Consider the following 14,349-nt stretch of genomic DNA (forward strand, 5'->3'; position numbering starts at 1 on the left):
AGAAGTCCTCTTTTCTAAACCTCTTAACATCTAATACTCGTGTTTCCAACTTTAACCAATTAGTTACGAATTGCAATATACAGCTTTTTATGGACGACAATTGATATTAAAGTTGGAAGCACGAGTATCAGATGTTAAAACAAGAGGACTTCTTAAGGGTCATTTGCACTTTTGTCCCCTTTTTTTGGTTTCCCAGGTGTTCAGTACCCACATTTCAGCCCGACTAAATCTGAATTCGCACTGGAAAATCCCACCTAGGTTTTTCATTTATGTCATAACAAACAACAGATAATATCAATAATCAATCAACTACAACTGAGTTGCAATTAATTGGAGTCGGGCTATATGAATAATCATCTGTTTTGATTTTGCTCTATTTGGGTCCATAGTTATAGAACCAACAGCTTGAAACAGCATCAAGCAAGAACTTACAAGGAGAATGCATCGCAAGTTTAACTATGTTTTCATCTCACATCGAAAATACACCATCTATAAAAAGGGATATGGCACGAACACCGAAATAAAGAAAGGAATTCCAACTATTTTCCAGCCTCAAATCAGTAGCAAGATGTAATGCTTTACTTAAAACTTAAATCCATAGCTCATAGAGAAGGTGATGCAGTAGCTTGCTTAGGTCATAACTCTGATTTTGCAGTTCGAATGGAAATGCAGCTCCATGATTTTGGTTCAATGGCAACAGTTGCTCAGCAGAGGCGAAGCTGTGATTTCAGCTTTATGGGTTTTGAGTTTTAGAACAACTTCAAGTGCTAATAACTAGCACCTGGTTTCTAAATTTAATGTTGTACATATTTTATGAATTTTCTGAAACAAACATTGTTTGAGCAAAGGCTAATGGGTTCAGCCGAACCGCATATGAGCTTCTACCGCCGCCATGTTGCTCAGGACAATGTAAGATACAAAGGATTCAACCGAAATTGGATAACATGATGCCAAAAATGTAAGATTGTCATCACATTATAACTTAAAAGCAAAGCCTAGAAGAGGCTTAACAAGGAAGATGCACAAGCAGTACAAGTAAATTGTACTGAACCTATCCACCTTGAATTAACATACCCCTGTGCAATTCCTTTTAATCCATGAAATCAGAAAACCAGTCTTCCGACTCCTGCGAAATTGAAACAGTGATATCAAATATAAGTCAAGTAATGACAACTAATCCAATCAAGCACGGAAGTAATCACAGCTCGCAGTAACTTGTGCAAAGAGAAAAAAAATACCAAAGAACAATATATCAACTATAATAAGCATAATAAAGCAAGTTGGCAATTCTTATGCATAATTAAAGGAATGATCGATCCCCAGAAGTTCTCTGCATTAAGATTCCTCTTCTTTATGTCAGTCCACTGAGTTTCAGTTTTCAACTTAGGCCACAGAAGTCATCTATTTAGGAGAACTCAACCGATATCTTAACCAATAAGCACCGAGAACTGAATGAGAAGATAAAAACAAAGACTTAAAGTAAGGGAGCTAACCATTTAAACCTCAATTCAAACACTTGGAGAATCATATTCAACTATAAGCAGAGTTAAAACCAGAATATCAACATCATCCATCAATACCCACATATATCCTCATAGAAATAGATATTACGTACATTTAACTGTACCTGATGCATGCTGACATGACAAAATAGCATATAGTGAAATAACTCAACAAGCTTATTTATGACAAATACAATGTACATCAAACACCAAAAAGTCACAAAAACTCCAACATAAACTATATGACACCCTTTCACCGAGTTGATTCAACACAACAATTATCCCCATTTTGTTTATACACAGTTCAATCAAGCACAAAAATGTTATACTTAATATAGTTAATACAACACAAACTAAATCAGACCGGTAACTTGGAATTGAATCTACATAACCATTCTCATTTATTTTATAGATCAGACATGTCAAAGGAAAAACTTATGGATACAGTTGACGTACCTGTTTTATATCATCCTTAAGCATCCAATTTTGAGAATCTTCTGATGTACAGTTCTTGTGGACTATAGGATTCTGAATACCGCTTTCGTTCAATGAATCATCCATGTAAACAGCTCCTTTGAACATCCACTTGTCACTCTTTTCATCATAAAAATCTTCAAAAACCTGACCACACAAGACACATACACACTGACTTTCATCAGCAGGAACCATAACCTCAGTGGATTCTGATAGTTTGCTAGAACCTCCAGTTGGTACTGCCAATATAGCACAGTGTGGGACGCTACCGGTTCCAGCAAACCATTCCCCAGAATTTAAATACCACCTCCTTTCACTATGCAACAGTTTCCCATCTGGATTCCTTAATGCATGCCATTCCAAGTGTCTATCAAGTTGCACTCGGAGCTTAAGTCGAAGACCACATATGCCACATTGATGTGGAACGTCATCAAGAAGTTCACTGATGACACCAGGATTGGACTCCCGAATTACACCTGGTTTAAATGCATCTTCTCTCTCTTCTTTGTTGGACTGAGGTAATGCATCAGGGATTTTAGCAGCAGGTTTAGAGAGAGACAGCTCATCCTTTTGAGACAAGCAAGTGGATGAGGAAATTGGAGCAGATACACCAGGAGTTGAACTGATGCTTGCAGGAGGACACTGGAACCGAGTTTGTGGAGGTGTCGGTGGAGGAGTTGAAGTTGGAGACTCCTCCTTTGACGCAGATATCAATCCCTTTGCCATCAATGAATTCAAAAGTTTTGCAACAGGATTAGAAGCAGCATTTACCACATTTGGAGCCTGCAATGATTCACTACCTACCGGAGTTGGAGCAGGGTCAGGTGGCAGTCGTGGTCGTTCTCCATTTCTCTGGGAATAACTTGGGGGATTTGAAACATTTCTGTCCGATTGTACGCTCACAACAGAATGTGGAGCCTTTGGTCCAGATGACAAAAGTTGGATAGGAGAACCACTGGGTATAGGAGGCTGTGCACCGGCTTGGGAATTCAGTGGTGTGCCGACACTAGAGCTACTATTAAGTACTCCACTCTTCATAACAGCAGCCAACAGACTACTCATACTCGTTTGACCTGAGGATTCAGAGCCTTGAAGAATGGAAGGCACAGTGCCAGAATGATCAGCAAAACCAGAAAGCTGAGTGACTATTGACTTTTGGCTGGGAATGGAAAATTCAGATTCAGGACTTTCTTGTTGGATTTTTTCAGGAAAAGAGACATGATGTTCTTCTTGAAAAGATGACATCATGGAAGATGGATTATATCTTGGAGTCTGTGATATCTGTGAACTAACCAAATGAGCACTCTGAGATGTCATTGGCATAGAGTCCTGGGGAATTTGCTTACGGGGATCTAAATTTGACCTCCTTGAGAATTGAGACATTCTTGGGTCTGCATGAGATTCTGTCTGTCTATGATAATCTCTAGTGAGACTGTTAACTACTTGACTAAAATTGCCGGTCGAGATTGATGGAGACGGAGGAAGCTGACGCATCACTGACTCTAAAGATGGAGGGGCAGCTCCTTGAGTTTCTCGTGGTTGCATTATAGTTCCCCTGGATCCATTTGCAGTCTTTGCTATTCCATAACTTGGTGTCCCCACATGACTTGAATCTTTCTGTGACTGGAAAGATTTCCCAACTATGGAGTTTGTAGCTGTTGGCAACCCACTGAAAGAGGTTAGATGACCTCTTGGATGATCTGGAGTACTTTGAACAGAAGCCAAATGCCTAGCTTCATCTGACCACATCGATGATATTTGATTCTCGGAAGATGCTTGGCCATTGTCTTCTCTGGAAAGAGAGTCAGCCGAGGCTTCACTTTCAGCCTTTAACCCAAATATGTTTTGGGGTCTCGGATGTTGATTATCTAAGCCCTGCACATTCATGCAAATAACAAGATGCAGCATGAGGTTCTCTATTCATATTGCAGAAACACCAGACTAAACAACCAAAGAACAAGACAAGAAACCATGGAGGAGGAGGTTCATATAAAAAGTCAGACAAAACATCCAATTGCAAATGAATTAAAACCTCTCCACAAATTAAAGCATGATTATATCATTATAACAAAGATAGCTAATTTTTATTCTGGGGAACTACTTAAGTATCCATCCTCAGTTCACCCTAGGTGAGAAGAAAGCTGATATATATCATTTAATAAGAAGATTGGTAGGGTAGAGAGGTATACAATAGGTGCTTTGAGATCTCAATAGAGAGAGAGAGGGATGGAGGGAGTGAGAGAGTGAGAGAGAGAGAGAGAGAGGCCAACAAGGATCAGAAAGATGGGGATGGAAGTTCCTTTTCATGTTTGACAACTAGTAGTCTTACTCAAAACTGAAGTTAGTTTTTTGAGAATGAGAAGTAGTTGGCTGGTATAATGTGAAAATTATATGAGTGAACATTTTGAATTGGACGTAAAAACCACACTAGCAGGTTAGATATTGCTGAAAATATTTATAGATATAATCAGCAATATTTTCAATTTAGAGGGGATACTCAACCCAGAACATAATCTATAAGGGAGATGCACTGCACATGATGTACAAACAGGTTACTTACTTTTTCTTTTGGGAAGGAGGGTGAGGGGCAGAATCAGGTAAACATTTACACTTACAGTTTTATATGGATCTTCGGATGCCCGTTGATCTTTATCTGCACAATTGACATCATCCCACATATACTCCTCTTCATCAGAACTCTGCCAACTCCGATCCATCAAAGTACCACTTTGATTGGCGAAGGAGTGTGTCGGTTGTGGATATGCATCAGAATTTGCCGTATTCTGGGATGGACTTTGGACTCCATGCTTAAGGTCCAAGCCATTTCTTTGACTTAATAACTTACCATTTGCAGGATTGTACCAAGATTTATCACGTCCCTCTTCCTTTAGCTTTTCACCTGTTATTCTTAATCCAAAGCCAGAACTCCTTGACAAATCAGAAACATATTCAGGATCTCCATATGCTGCACTTGTAGTTTTCTCGCGGATTCGCTCATTCAACTGCTCTTTCTGAACACACTACATATATTGCAATATCAACTGGCTTAGACTCATAGAAGAATCATGCATGTATATGTTAGAAACACATATATACCACACACCTTAGCAGATATATCGAACCAAGATCTTTCAGAACCTACACTGGTTGCTCTCTCTGGTTTCTGTATGTCCCCTGGAGTGATGTCATCAGCTGATCCTTTTGCCTTAAATCATAATAAACAACAATAATAAGGATAATTGACCAGGAGAGATATGTGTAAGGAAAATCCTCAGAGCATCATTTGTAACCAAAGCATTGATACTACTTGCTTGAACCAGTTTACATTACAAGTTGGCAAAACATCATGTAAAGATGGATCTTGGGCCTAACTCAACCCCAAAAGATAGCTCAAAGGGAGGAGGATTGCTCAAGCGTTAAGTCCACCCACCTCATTAACTACTAATGTGGGACTTTTGTCATTCTTCAACAATTACAATGAGTACACCCATCAATGAGGATATGAGTATTGAGACCTGATGAGGCGCATTTATATGTGTATTTATGCCTTTTCTAGTGTTTGAATTAGTGAATTTAAGTATTACATGATGTAATTCCTCACATATTTGTATAGTTTTGATGATAGATATGCAATGAAGGAGATGAGGAGGAAATACACAAGATTCAAGCGAAAGAGATGCAAGAAATGGAGAAAAAACAAGTGAAGAATAATTGGGCACAAAACAGCCCCAACCATCGCAGCAGTCAAAGTTTTGATCACTGTGATGCTCCTTCAAAATTTGTTAGGCAGCCCTGACCGTCACAGCAGTCAAAGTTTCTGTCGCTGTGACTTGAGTACAAAATGGGGCACACTTTAGACAACGGAACTTCTAGGAGAAAGAGGAGAGAAAAGAAGAGAAAACTCAAGATTTTTAAGGAGTATTCAAGAGATTTAGACTTTAGAGTTTCTTCTAAACCTTCATCTCTTAATTTTTTGTTATGAACCCGATGAATCTTAACTTTTCTATGGTTGTTTTTACTCCATTTATGGAATGGCTTTCTCGTAGTTGAGGTTTGTTAAAACCTATGGTTTGATTAGTGTTTGATTTTACCTTTCATTGCATGTGCTTATTTGACTTCTTGAGGAGTTCATTGATTTATTACTCGCAAGATATCAATTTCCCCATTGATTTGATTGGGTGTATGATATTCTTTTGTTGAATACTAATTGATTCTATTCACGAGAAGGGATTAGTATTTTAACTTAGTTGTGTCACATAGATATCAGTGTTGTCAAAGGCGCGCTTAAGCCCTAAAGCGAGGTTCAAAATGTGTTGAGCGCTTCTCATTATCTAGGTTCTAAGGCGTGTTTTTCCTTGCCAATGAGCCTGTTCTGAAGAGGTGACACTAAACAATTGATACTTCACTTTATCATAATTTTATTTTCAAGCTCCCGTAGCTCAGTTGGTTAGAGCACCCATTTAGTAAGCGGGAGGTCTTGAGTTCGACTCTCAACGAGAGCAAACTTAGTCAGTTTGTAATCTTTTAATTCTCAAAAAAAAAAAATTTCAATTTCTTTGGTCATATATTTGTCATTCATGTTTATAATTATTAGTCTTAGACTAAACATATATATCTTCTCACATTGAGCCTTTTTTCATTAAGCCCACGCTTTATTTGTGCTAAAATCCCAACGGACCTTAGAGTTTTTTTGTGCTTTTCGCCTTCGATAACAGTGATAGATATTCGAGAGAAATCTATATATTTCTATCTTTAGAGAATCATTCAACACTAATTTCACATCTTTATACATCTTTTTCTTTCTATTAATTGTATAACCGAAAGGAGTACAATAATTATAAAGGATTAGAGGGAATGAATGTATTCGTGAGAAACATTCATATTTTAACCAGGTTTGATGAAAGGAAGTGAAAATCGTCAGTTATTCCATATGTGGATTCTTGATTCAACTCATTTATCTCCCTATGTTATAAGGGCTTGTTCTAATTGGGTTGGTTATTTCTTTTTCCAATCATTATCAAGTTTTGAATTATATTTCTAAAATTATTAGATTTCCCAAATAGTATTCAAGCAATACTAATTAGCATATTAGAAACTCAATCCTCGTGGGATCAACATTATCTATACTATCTTTGACAAGCACGACCTCAATTTAAACACCGGTTTTGCACTTGGCAAGACCACTAATATTTTACCATTTAGACTCCACTACATAAGTGGTCTATAGTTCACTTACCTAACAATTCATCCCAACTCCAAAACAAAATTAGAACTACAGGCACTATCATATGTGCTCCGCAAACATAAACACAAAGGAAAGAAAATCTTTTTCTCCGGATAAGTGTTTCAAAAACAAAATCTGATCATTAAAACAAACAGAATTTACAAACTTTTTCAAACCAAGCATAGAAAATACTAACTCTGGTTGGTTGCTGTAGGCACTGCCTTGCCTCTAAATACTTGGGATTTACATGAATGCTATGTGCAGTCTGTTGAGCCTTCGAATCATCTCTACGTGCTCCTGATGAAGAACCATTGACACCAGTTGTAAATCCAAGCTCCTTCTCAATAAGTTGAAGTTGCTGAGGAGGGAATACTTTTCTCCAGGTTACAAAAAGACGCTGCATCCCAGAGTGTACCGAAGGTTCTACCTGTCTATAAGCCTTGCAGAAAACCTAAAAACATAAAAAGGAAAACCAATAATGATGAAAAAACTTAACAGGCTATTATGCACCAATTAGCACACTTACCAAACTACACGTATTTAATTATATAAGAGATGAGTAGATGACAGAATGAGTTTCATTTCTACATCTTCATCCATTCAGATGTGTGTTACATCATAGGGGGGAAATTTGAAAAAATAGAAAGCGGATAAGAATAGCAACAAAGCCTTTCTCAGGAAAAGAGGCAAGACATAAGAAACTACAAAATTTAGAGAGAAAAACAGAATCTCAATGAAGTGCATATAGATCAAATTCTGACCTCAGGCAGCCTGGCAGCAAAATACTTGATATAATCCCTCCCGATATTCTTCACAATACTGTCCAAAAGATAGAGAGATGGCAGCTTTTGCTCACTAGGAATCTGTAAATGATGTTCAAAGGTAGATTAACATGAGCTTGTCATAGCCATCAACAGTCAGGTGATACAGAGTAAAAGCAAAGAAAGAGCATGAAAGCAAATTCTCAAAATGATGACAAAAGGCAAACAGCAAGAAAGACAGCATAATCAGTCAAAGAAGTACAGAGAAAACTGGTATGCCCTTTCAAATGTGAAGTCCCACAGGACAGTCTAAAATGAAGGAAGGAGTTACTGGACACTCATACATGTCTATATAATCAGCGTACAGAAACTGAGCAGTAACATGGCTGAAGAATCACCATATACAACCATCTAATATTCAGAAAGATGGACCCTATATGAACGGAGACTTACTCATGTTAACATAGGAAACAACTGAATCCACTACCTACAACCAGAAGAACAACTACACCTCAATCCCGAACTAACTAAAACTGCATCGTAAACTAGTTTTACCTGCATAGTCTTTATTTTACCAATGCAATTTAATGTCGCAAGGAGAACAACCATTCAAAGAATCCAAGAGTTTTGATGAGCGGTAGAGTGAGAAACCTGCCTATTGAAACTTGTCATGAAGCAGCTGTAACTTCTTTCAGACATACCTTCGACCATAAATAGGAAAATGGATTAAAAGATAAGAGACACCTACTTTTATGCTAAGTTAGAGGACTTGAGACACCATCCAGAGATTGGAAGTAGATTCTTCAAGACAACTTCAGCTCTTGCTAAAAGGGTTATGCGGAAAACAGTATCAGAGTTGAAAGGGGTTGAGTGTGCGTTTATTCTTATTCTTCTAATCTAGAGGGTGAGTGTGCGTTTAATCGATCCAAAACTTAGCAATAGTCCAGCAACCATTGAACAGTGATTGAGTTGGAGGTATTTTTGTAGGTCATGAGCCGTATCAGAAAAAAAAGTGAGATAGCATGATTCGAGAATGTAACGAAAGAACGACCTCTTTGTCGAAATGTTTGGCAACTATGACGTTTTCTGTCTTCGGTGAAAAAACAGGCAAAACTTTGCTCCTAGTGAAACTAAGGCTCTGAGATCTCAATAAAACATGTACACAAAGAAGATTTTCTGCAGCGAGACACTGATTTGAAAGATCTTATAATTATCATATGTTATTGTCCCAACAAGATTCCATCTCTGTATCACAAGAATTTCTCAGAATCAGAGGTGTCACTAGAATTACTTGAAGGTGCATCATAGGGTCTATGTAGTACAACTCCAAGATAAGTCAATTTGATGAGAAAGATTTACTAACATGTACCATAAGACAGCTTGAAATTAGATCCCCTAGTTACCCTTTAAAACCCAAAGAACCAAGATAAACATAGAAATATCAACTTCTTTAAAAAATAAATGGGCTGAGAAAAGCAAAATTATTTGAGACAATATGCCCCTTTAACATGGAGAGCACTTCAATACTTTTTTGAACAAATAATAAAAGAAAAGGTATTTATCCTGCATGCATCATTCATACAGGGTAAATCCTGCATATCCTTCATACAGGTTAAGTGTGTAAAACCGACTCCAATGATGCTCTACATAGATGAATTATTTATAGACACCCTTCCAACAAGTTCAATTACTAGACAAGTAATAAGAACTGTTTCACGATTATGCGACTGGAGCATCCCTTTCACTGTTTGAAGTAAAGCAAGACTGGAAGCTGCTTTTTTTCTTTTTGATAACCGTAGTTCTCCGGGCCAGCTTGCCCATACCCCAACTAATTCCACGGGGTACCTGCTACCTCCCACCAGCACAAAGTACCAGGTGCTTGGACATATGAAAGGAAATCACCTAGTGCTTCTTGTTGGAAACTGTCCTTACAATATCTAACAAGATTAATAGAGTTGAAGGGACCTTGAGTTGTCTAAAACCAAGTTGTGACAAATAGTACTTGAAATTCAGCAGATGAGATAGCTTTGCAAGTCTGGACGAACAACTCTAAATTGGATCCACAAGAGCTTACACAATTGATCACTGAAAATAACCACAGTTAAAATTTTGTTTGTGCTCATCACTCAACGTTTGTAAACACAGCAAAGAAATCATCGTGACTGACTACTGATCTCATAAGCATACCATCACAATCACCATACAGAAACAACCATATATTATAGTAAAAGACCGAATTGCTTCCACAACCAAATTTCTTTCACTGAAATCCACATTTGTTACAAATTGTGTACTCTACTTTTCACTATGCACTCACATTTACAACGAGCCAGCTACACTAATCTAAATAATTTAGAACCATAACGTCTACTGAAAACTAATTGAAGTCAATTAACATACAGAACAGCACTTAGACTGGAATATCACCTCGAGAATGTTCGCGCAGATAATAGCAGCAATGGCCTTCGCATCGCGCATATTTTCACCAGCAATTATAGTCAAATTCGTGATTATCGGCTTGGAATTAATGGTAAGCTCTGCTAAGGCTCTCTTATATTCGCTGATAAGCTGTTGTTGCTGCGGCTGTTGCGGCTGGTAAGGTTCACAGAGTGAATCACTGTTCTCGGGATCTTCCCAACTGTCAATTGCCCTAAATCTCGGGGCAACAGAGCCTGAATTCACAGCCCGTTGAGGGATAAAACTCCCTTCATTTGAAATGCGATTGATTCCAATAGAATCTTCGTTTAATCTGGGCTTTTTTGTACCTGATTCCAGACATGATCTACGAGAACTCTTCATCTCTATGAACAAAAACCAAACCCAAACCCTAACCCTAAAATTTAAACTATTTTACACCGATTACATCACAAATTGGCAAACAAAAAAAACGAAATTAAACAAACATAAACTACTTTTCATCATCTATGATATCAGAATTACAACAAACATTGAATCGAAAATTTGAGAGTTCGGAGCTTGATCGGCGATTCAAAAACGGAGCAATCGGAGGGAATTTGGGGAATTTTGGGGGTGGGCAGAGGGGGTGGGGGTGCTCATATCGTTTCAATTGATTTTAGCTTGAGAAAAAGAGTACTAGCTCTTATATATGCCTGAGAAGAGTCCTGGTTTCTAAATTGAGAAATTGACATTTTTTGACCATTTGGATTGGTAAATGGCAAAAATAACCCAAAACTTAAATTTGATGTACTTTTAAAAAAAATAAAAAATGACAAACTATATTTAAGTACAAAAATTATGAAAATGCCCTACTCGTAAATTCTTTGTGTTAAGGAAACAAAAAATATAAAAAAAAAAAATCAAAATTCTTCTTCTCATTCTTCTCCCATGTTTTTCGTGGTCAGCAATCAACTAAAGTGTTTTGTACTTCTTTATTATTCGTACAGACTTGGCAGAGTTAAGTTGATTGAGGAGATCATTTTATTTCAATCAATGAAGAATATCTTAACCGGATAAATTCACTTATTTCACATTGGATTTAGAGAAAATTATCTCGAGCCCATTAGAACTAGGGGTGTGCAAAAATCGTACCGACAGATAAATCGAACCGAAAAAAGTGTTATTGATTTATTGTTATTGGGTTATTGGTTATTTAATGGTTTTATGGAAAAAATTATTGGGTTATTGGTTTTTTTAATATTGGGTATTGGGTTAACCGATAACCCATTAAGAGTATAATAATTTATTATTTTAAATTTTAGTCATACATAAATATTACACAAAATATATTAATATAATCATTATATTAGACTATAACTATAAGGATCCTACACAATTAAAACTACACTTTACTATCTGCATTTACCCTTTTGATTTTAGTATTATTATTTTAGTCTTTAGGTTCACAACGTCAAAACCTAAAGAACTAAGAACGACGATGGCTAGGGTTTGCAACGACGACGGCAAGGATTAGATAACGACTAGGGTTGTGAATTGTGAGTATTTGCTATACTTTTACTACACTAAGCATAATTTTTGCACTCAACGAGTAATTTGATTTCTCTCTTTTTTATTTCGCTCCAAATTGTTGGACAAGTTATATATTTGATTTGAAAGCATTTTCTTATTGGTTAAAACTGAACCGTTAAAGAACAAAAGCAGATAAATTGAAAATCGATAACAAATTTCTTATTGGTTTGATTATCGGTTTAACATATTTAAAAACCAAAAACTGATAAACCAAATCGAACCGACCGATATACACCCCTAAAACAGAACAACTTGAAATAATCTCATTGAATCTTACATAATACACAAAGGTTTTCATAGTTAATTTAGAATTTGAAAAAGAGTCTAAAAAGATCTTTAACTATGAAATTTGGTATAATATTGTTCTCCATCCATATTGAGCTAAAAGTGTTTGACGGCAACTTTTTTTAATCAACAGTATCCCTATTTCTAATAGCTCCTTTCATAAAATGATATTAATTGATTCATTAACTTTCCATTGATTTATTTTGAATCATTCTAATTAAAAGATTCCTAATGGAATTCACCTAAAATCAATGTCTATTTGTCAAAGGAAGATTCAAACCCACCCTATATATAAATTAAACTCATATTTATGAAATGTAGGGGAATTTTCTTGCCAAACATAACATGATTTTTTTTTCAAAACGTATACAAAATTTCGCTCACAATTTCCTTGCATGAAAATTGTATAAAATTGATATGAAGCATGTATATAAATATATAAAATTTGTATAAAATTCATGTAATTTTTCGAAAAATAAATAAATAAAATGACAAATAAGGTTAATTAACATTTTTTGCCTTAAAGTAGGATTAGAATCCAAATCTGCTATTAAACATTAGATAACTCAAAACAATATAAAATATAGGGTAAAGGGTCAAATATACCTCTAAAGTATTCGAAAAGGTCTAGATATGTCCTCCGTTTAAAGTTGGCTCACTCATGCCCTCGCCGTCCAACTTTTCGTCTAATTATGTCCTTATGGCGTTAGTTGGTCTGCTGGACATATCCAGCTCATTTTCCATTTCTTTAAATGCCACATGGAATTGCCTGTCATTTGACTTTACCACATGATATTTATATGAAAATGGAAAGGAATCAATTATGCCCCTAAAAATTTTGAACCCATAAACACCTAATCCAACCCATAAATCAACTCCCTTTTAAATAAACTACCAAACCCGTTTTCAACAATTTTGTTTAAATTTTTATTTTTTTCGGTAAATCCCAAAAATTAGTAATTGATTAACAAAAAATAGAAAAAATATGAAAAAAATATAAAATTAACGCCAAAAATTCACAAATAAATATTGTAACCTTAAATTCAACAATTTTAATTTTTTTTTTTTTTGGGTAAATCCTGAAAATGAGTAATTGATTAATAAAAATTATGAAAAAAATATAAAATTAACGCCAAAAAATCAAAAATAAATATAGTAACCTTAAATTCAAAAATTTCAACATTTTTTTTAATTTTTATTTTTTTCGGCAAATCCCAAAAATGAGTAATTTATTTTAAAAAATAAAAATTTAAAAAAATTGTTGAAATTTTTGAATTTAAGGTTACTATATTTATTTGTGATTTTTTGGCGTTAATTTTATATTTTTTTCATATATTTTATTAATCAGTTACTCATTTTTGAGATTTACCGAAAAAAAAAAAAATTTAAAAAATTGTTGAAATTGTTGAATTTAAGGTTACAATATTTATTTGTGAATTTTTGGCGTTAATTTTATATTTTTCCTATTTTTTATTAATCAATTACTCATTTTCGGGATTTATCGAAAAAATAAAAATTTTAAAAAAATTATTGAAAATGGGTCGGGTAGTTTATTTAAAAGGGGGGTTGATTTATGGGTCGGATTAGGTGTTTATGGGTTCGAATTTTTTACGGGCATAATTGACCCTTTTCCATTTTCATATAAATGCCCTGTGGTAAAGTCAAAATGACATGGCAATTCCATGTGACATTTAAAGAAATAAAAAATGAGTTGGATATGTCCAGCAGGCCAACTAACTCTCATAAGGGCATATTTAGACGAAAAGTTGGACGGCGAGAGCATGAGCGAGCCAAACTTTAAACGGAGGGTATATCTAGACCTTTTCGAATAGTTTAGGGGCATATTTGACCCTTTACCCTAAAATATATAAGAACAATATTTAGGACTTGATTTTGTTCATCTTTATTGTATTTAAACATTAGATAACTCAAAACCATATAAAATATATAAGAACAATATTAGGATTTGATTTTGTTCATCTTTAATGTATAAAAAGAGTATAAATATTTAGAAAACAAAGACTAAAAATATGTACAAAATGACTAGGAAATGAAATTCTCTTTTTGACCTATTTATTCATTTCCTATCTCACCTAAGTATAGAGATAAAAGAGTC

General features: G+C 35.3%; 1 protein-coding gene and 1 non-coding gene across 2 annotated transcripts; one reads left to right on the top strand and one right to left on the bottom strand.

The window, feature by feature from the left end:
- Nucleotides 1-916: 916 nt before the first annotated feature.
- On the bottom strand, nucleotides 917-10,980 carry LOC125807018 (uncharacterized). Its single transcript, XM_049486768.1, has 7 exons — nucleotides 10,389-10,980; nucleotides 7,962-8,063; nucleotides 7,397-7,651; nucleotides 5,080-5,181; nucleotides 4,592-4,996; nucleotides 1,959-3,851; nucleotides 917-1,126 (listed from the first exon to the last, which is right to left on the bottom strand). The coding sequence occupies exons 1-7, from the start codon at nucleotides 10,758-10,760 to the stop codon at nucleotides 1,091-1,093; spliced, it is 3,165 nt and encodes a 1,054-aa protein (XP_049342725.1). The 5' UTR covers nucleotides 10,761-10,980; the 3' UTR covers nucleotides 917-1,090.
- On the top strand, nucleotides 6,405-6,478 carry TRNAT-AGU (transfer RNA threonine (anticodon AGU)). The gene has a single exon. It is a non-coding gene; the product is annotated as a tRNA-Thr (tRNA).
- Nucleotides 10,981-14,349: the final 3,369 nt, after the last annotated feature.

Source organism: Solanum verrucosum, unplaced genomic scaffold (assembly GCF_900185275.1).
Source record: "Solanum verrucosum unplaced genomic scaffold, falcon-dt-bn FXZP01000196.1, whole genome shotgun sequence".
Classification (NCBI taxonomy): Eukaryota; Viridiplantae; Streptophyta; class Magnoliopsida; order Solanales; family Solanaceae; genus Solanum; species Solanum verrucosum.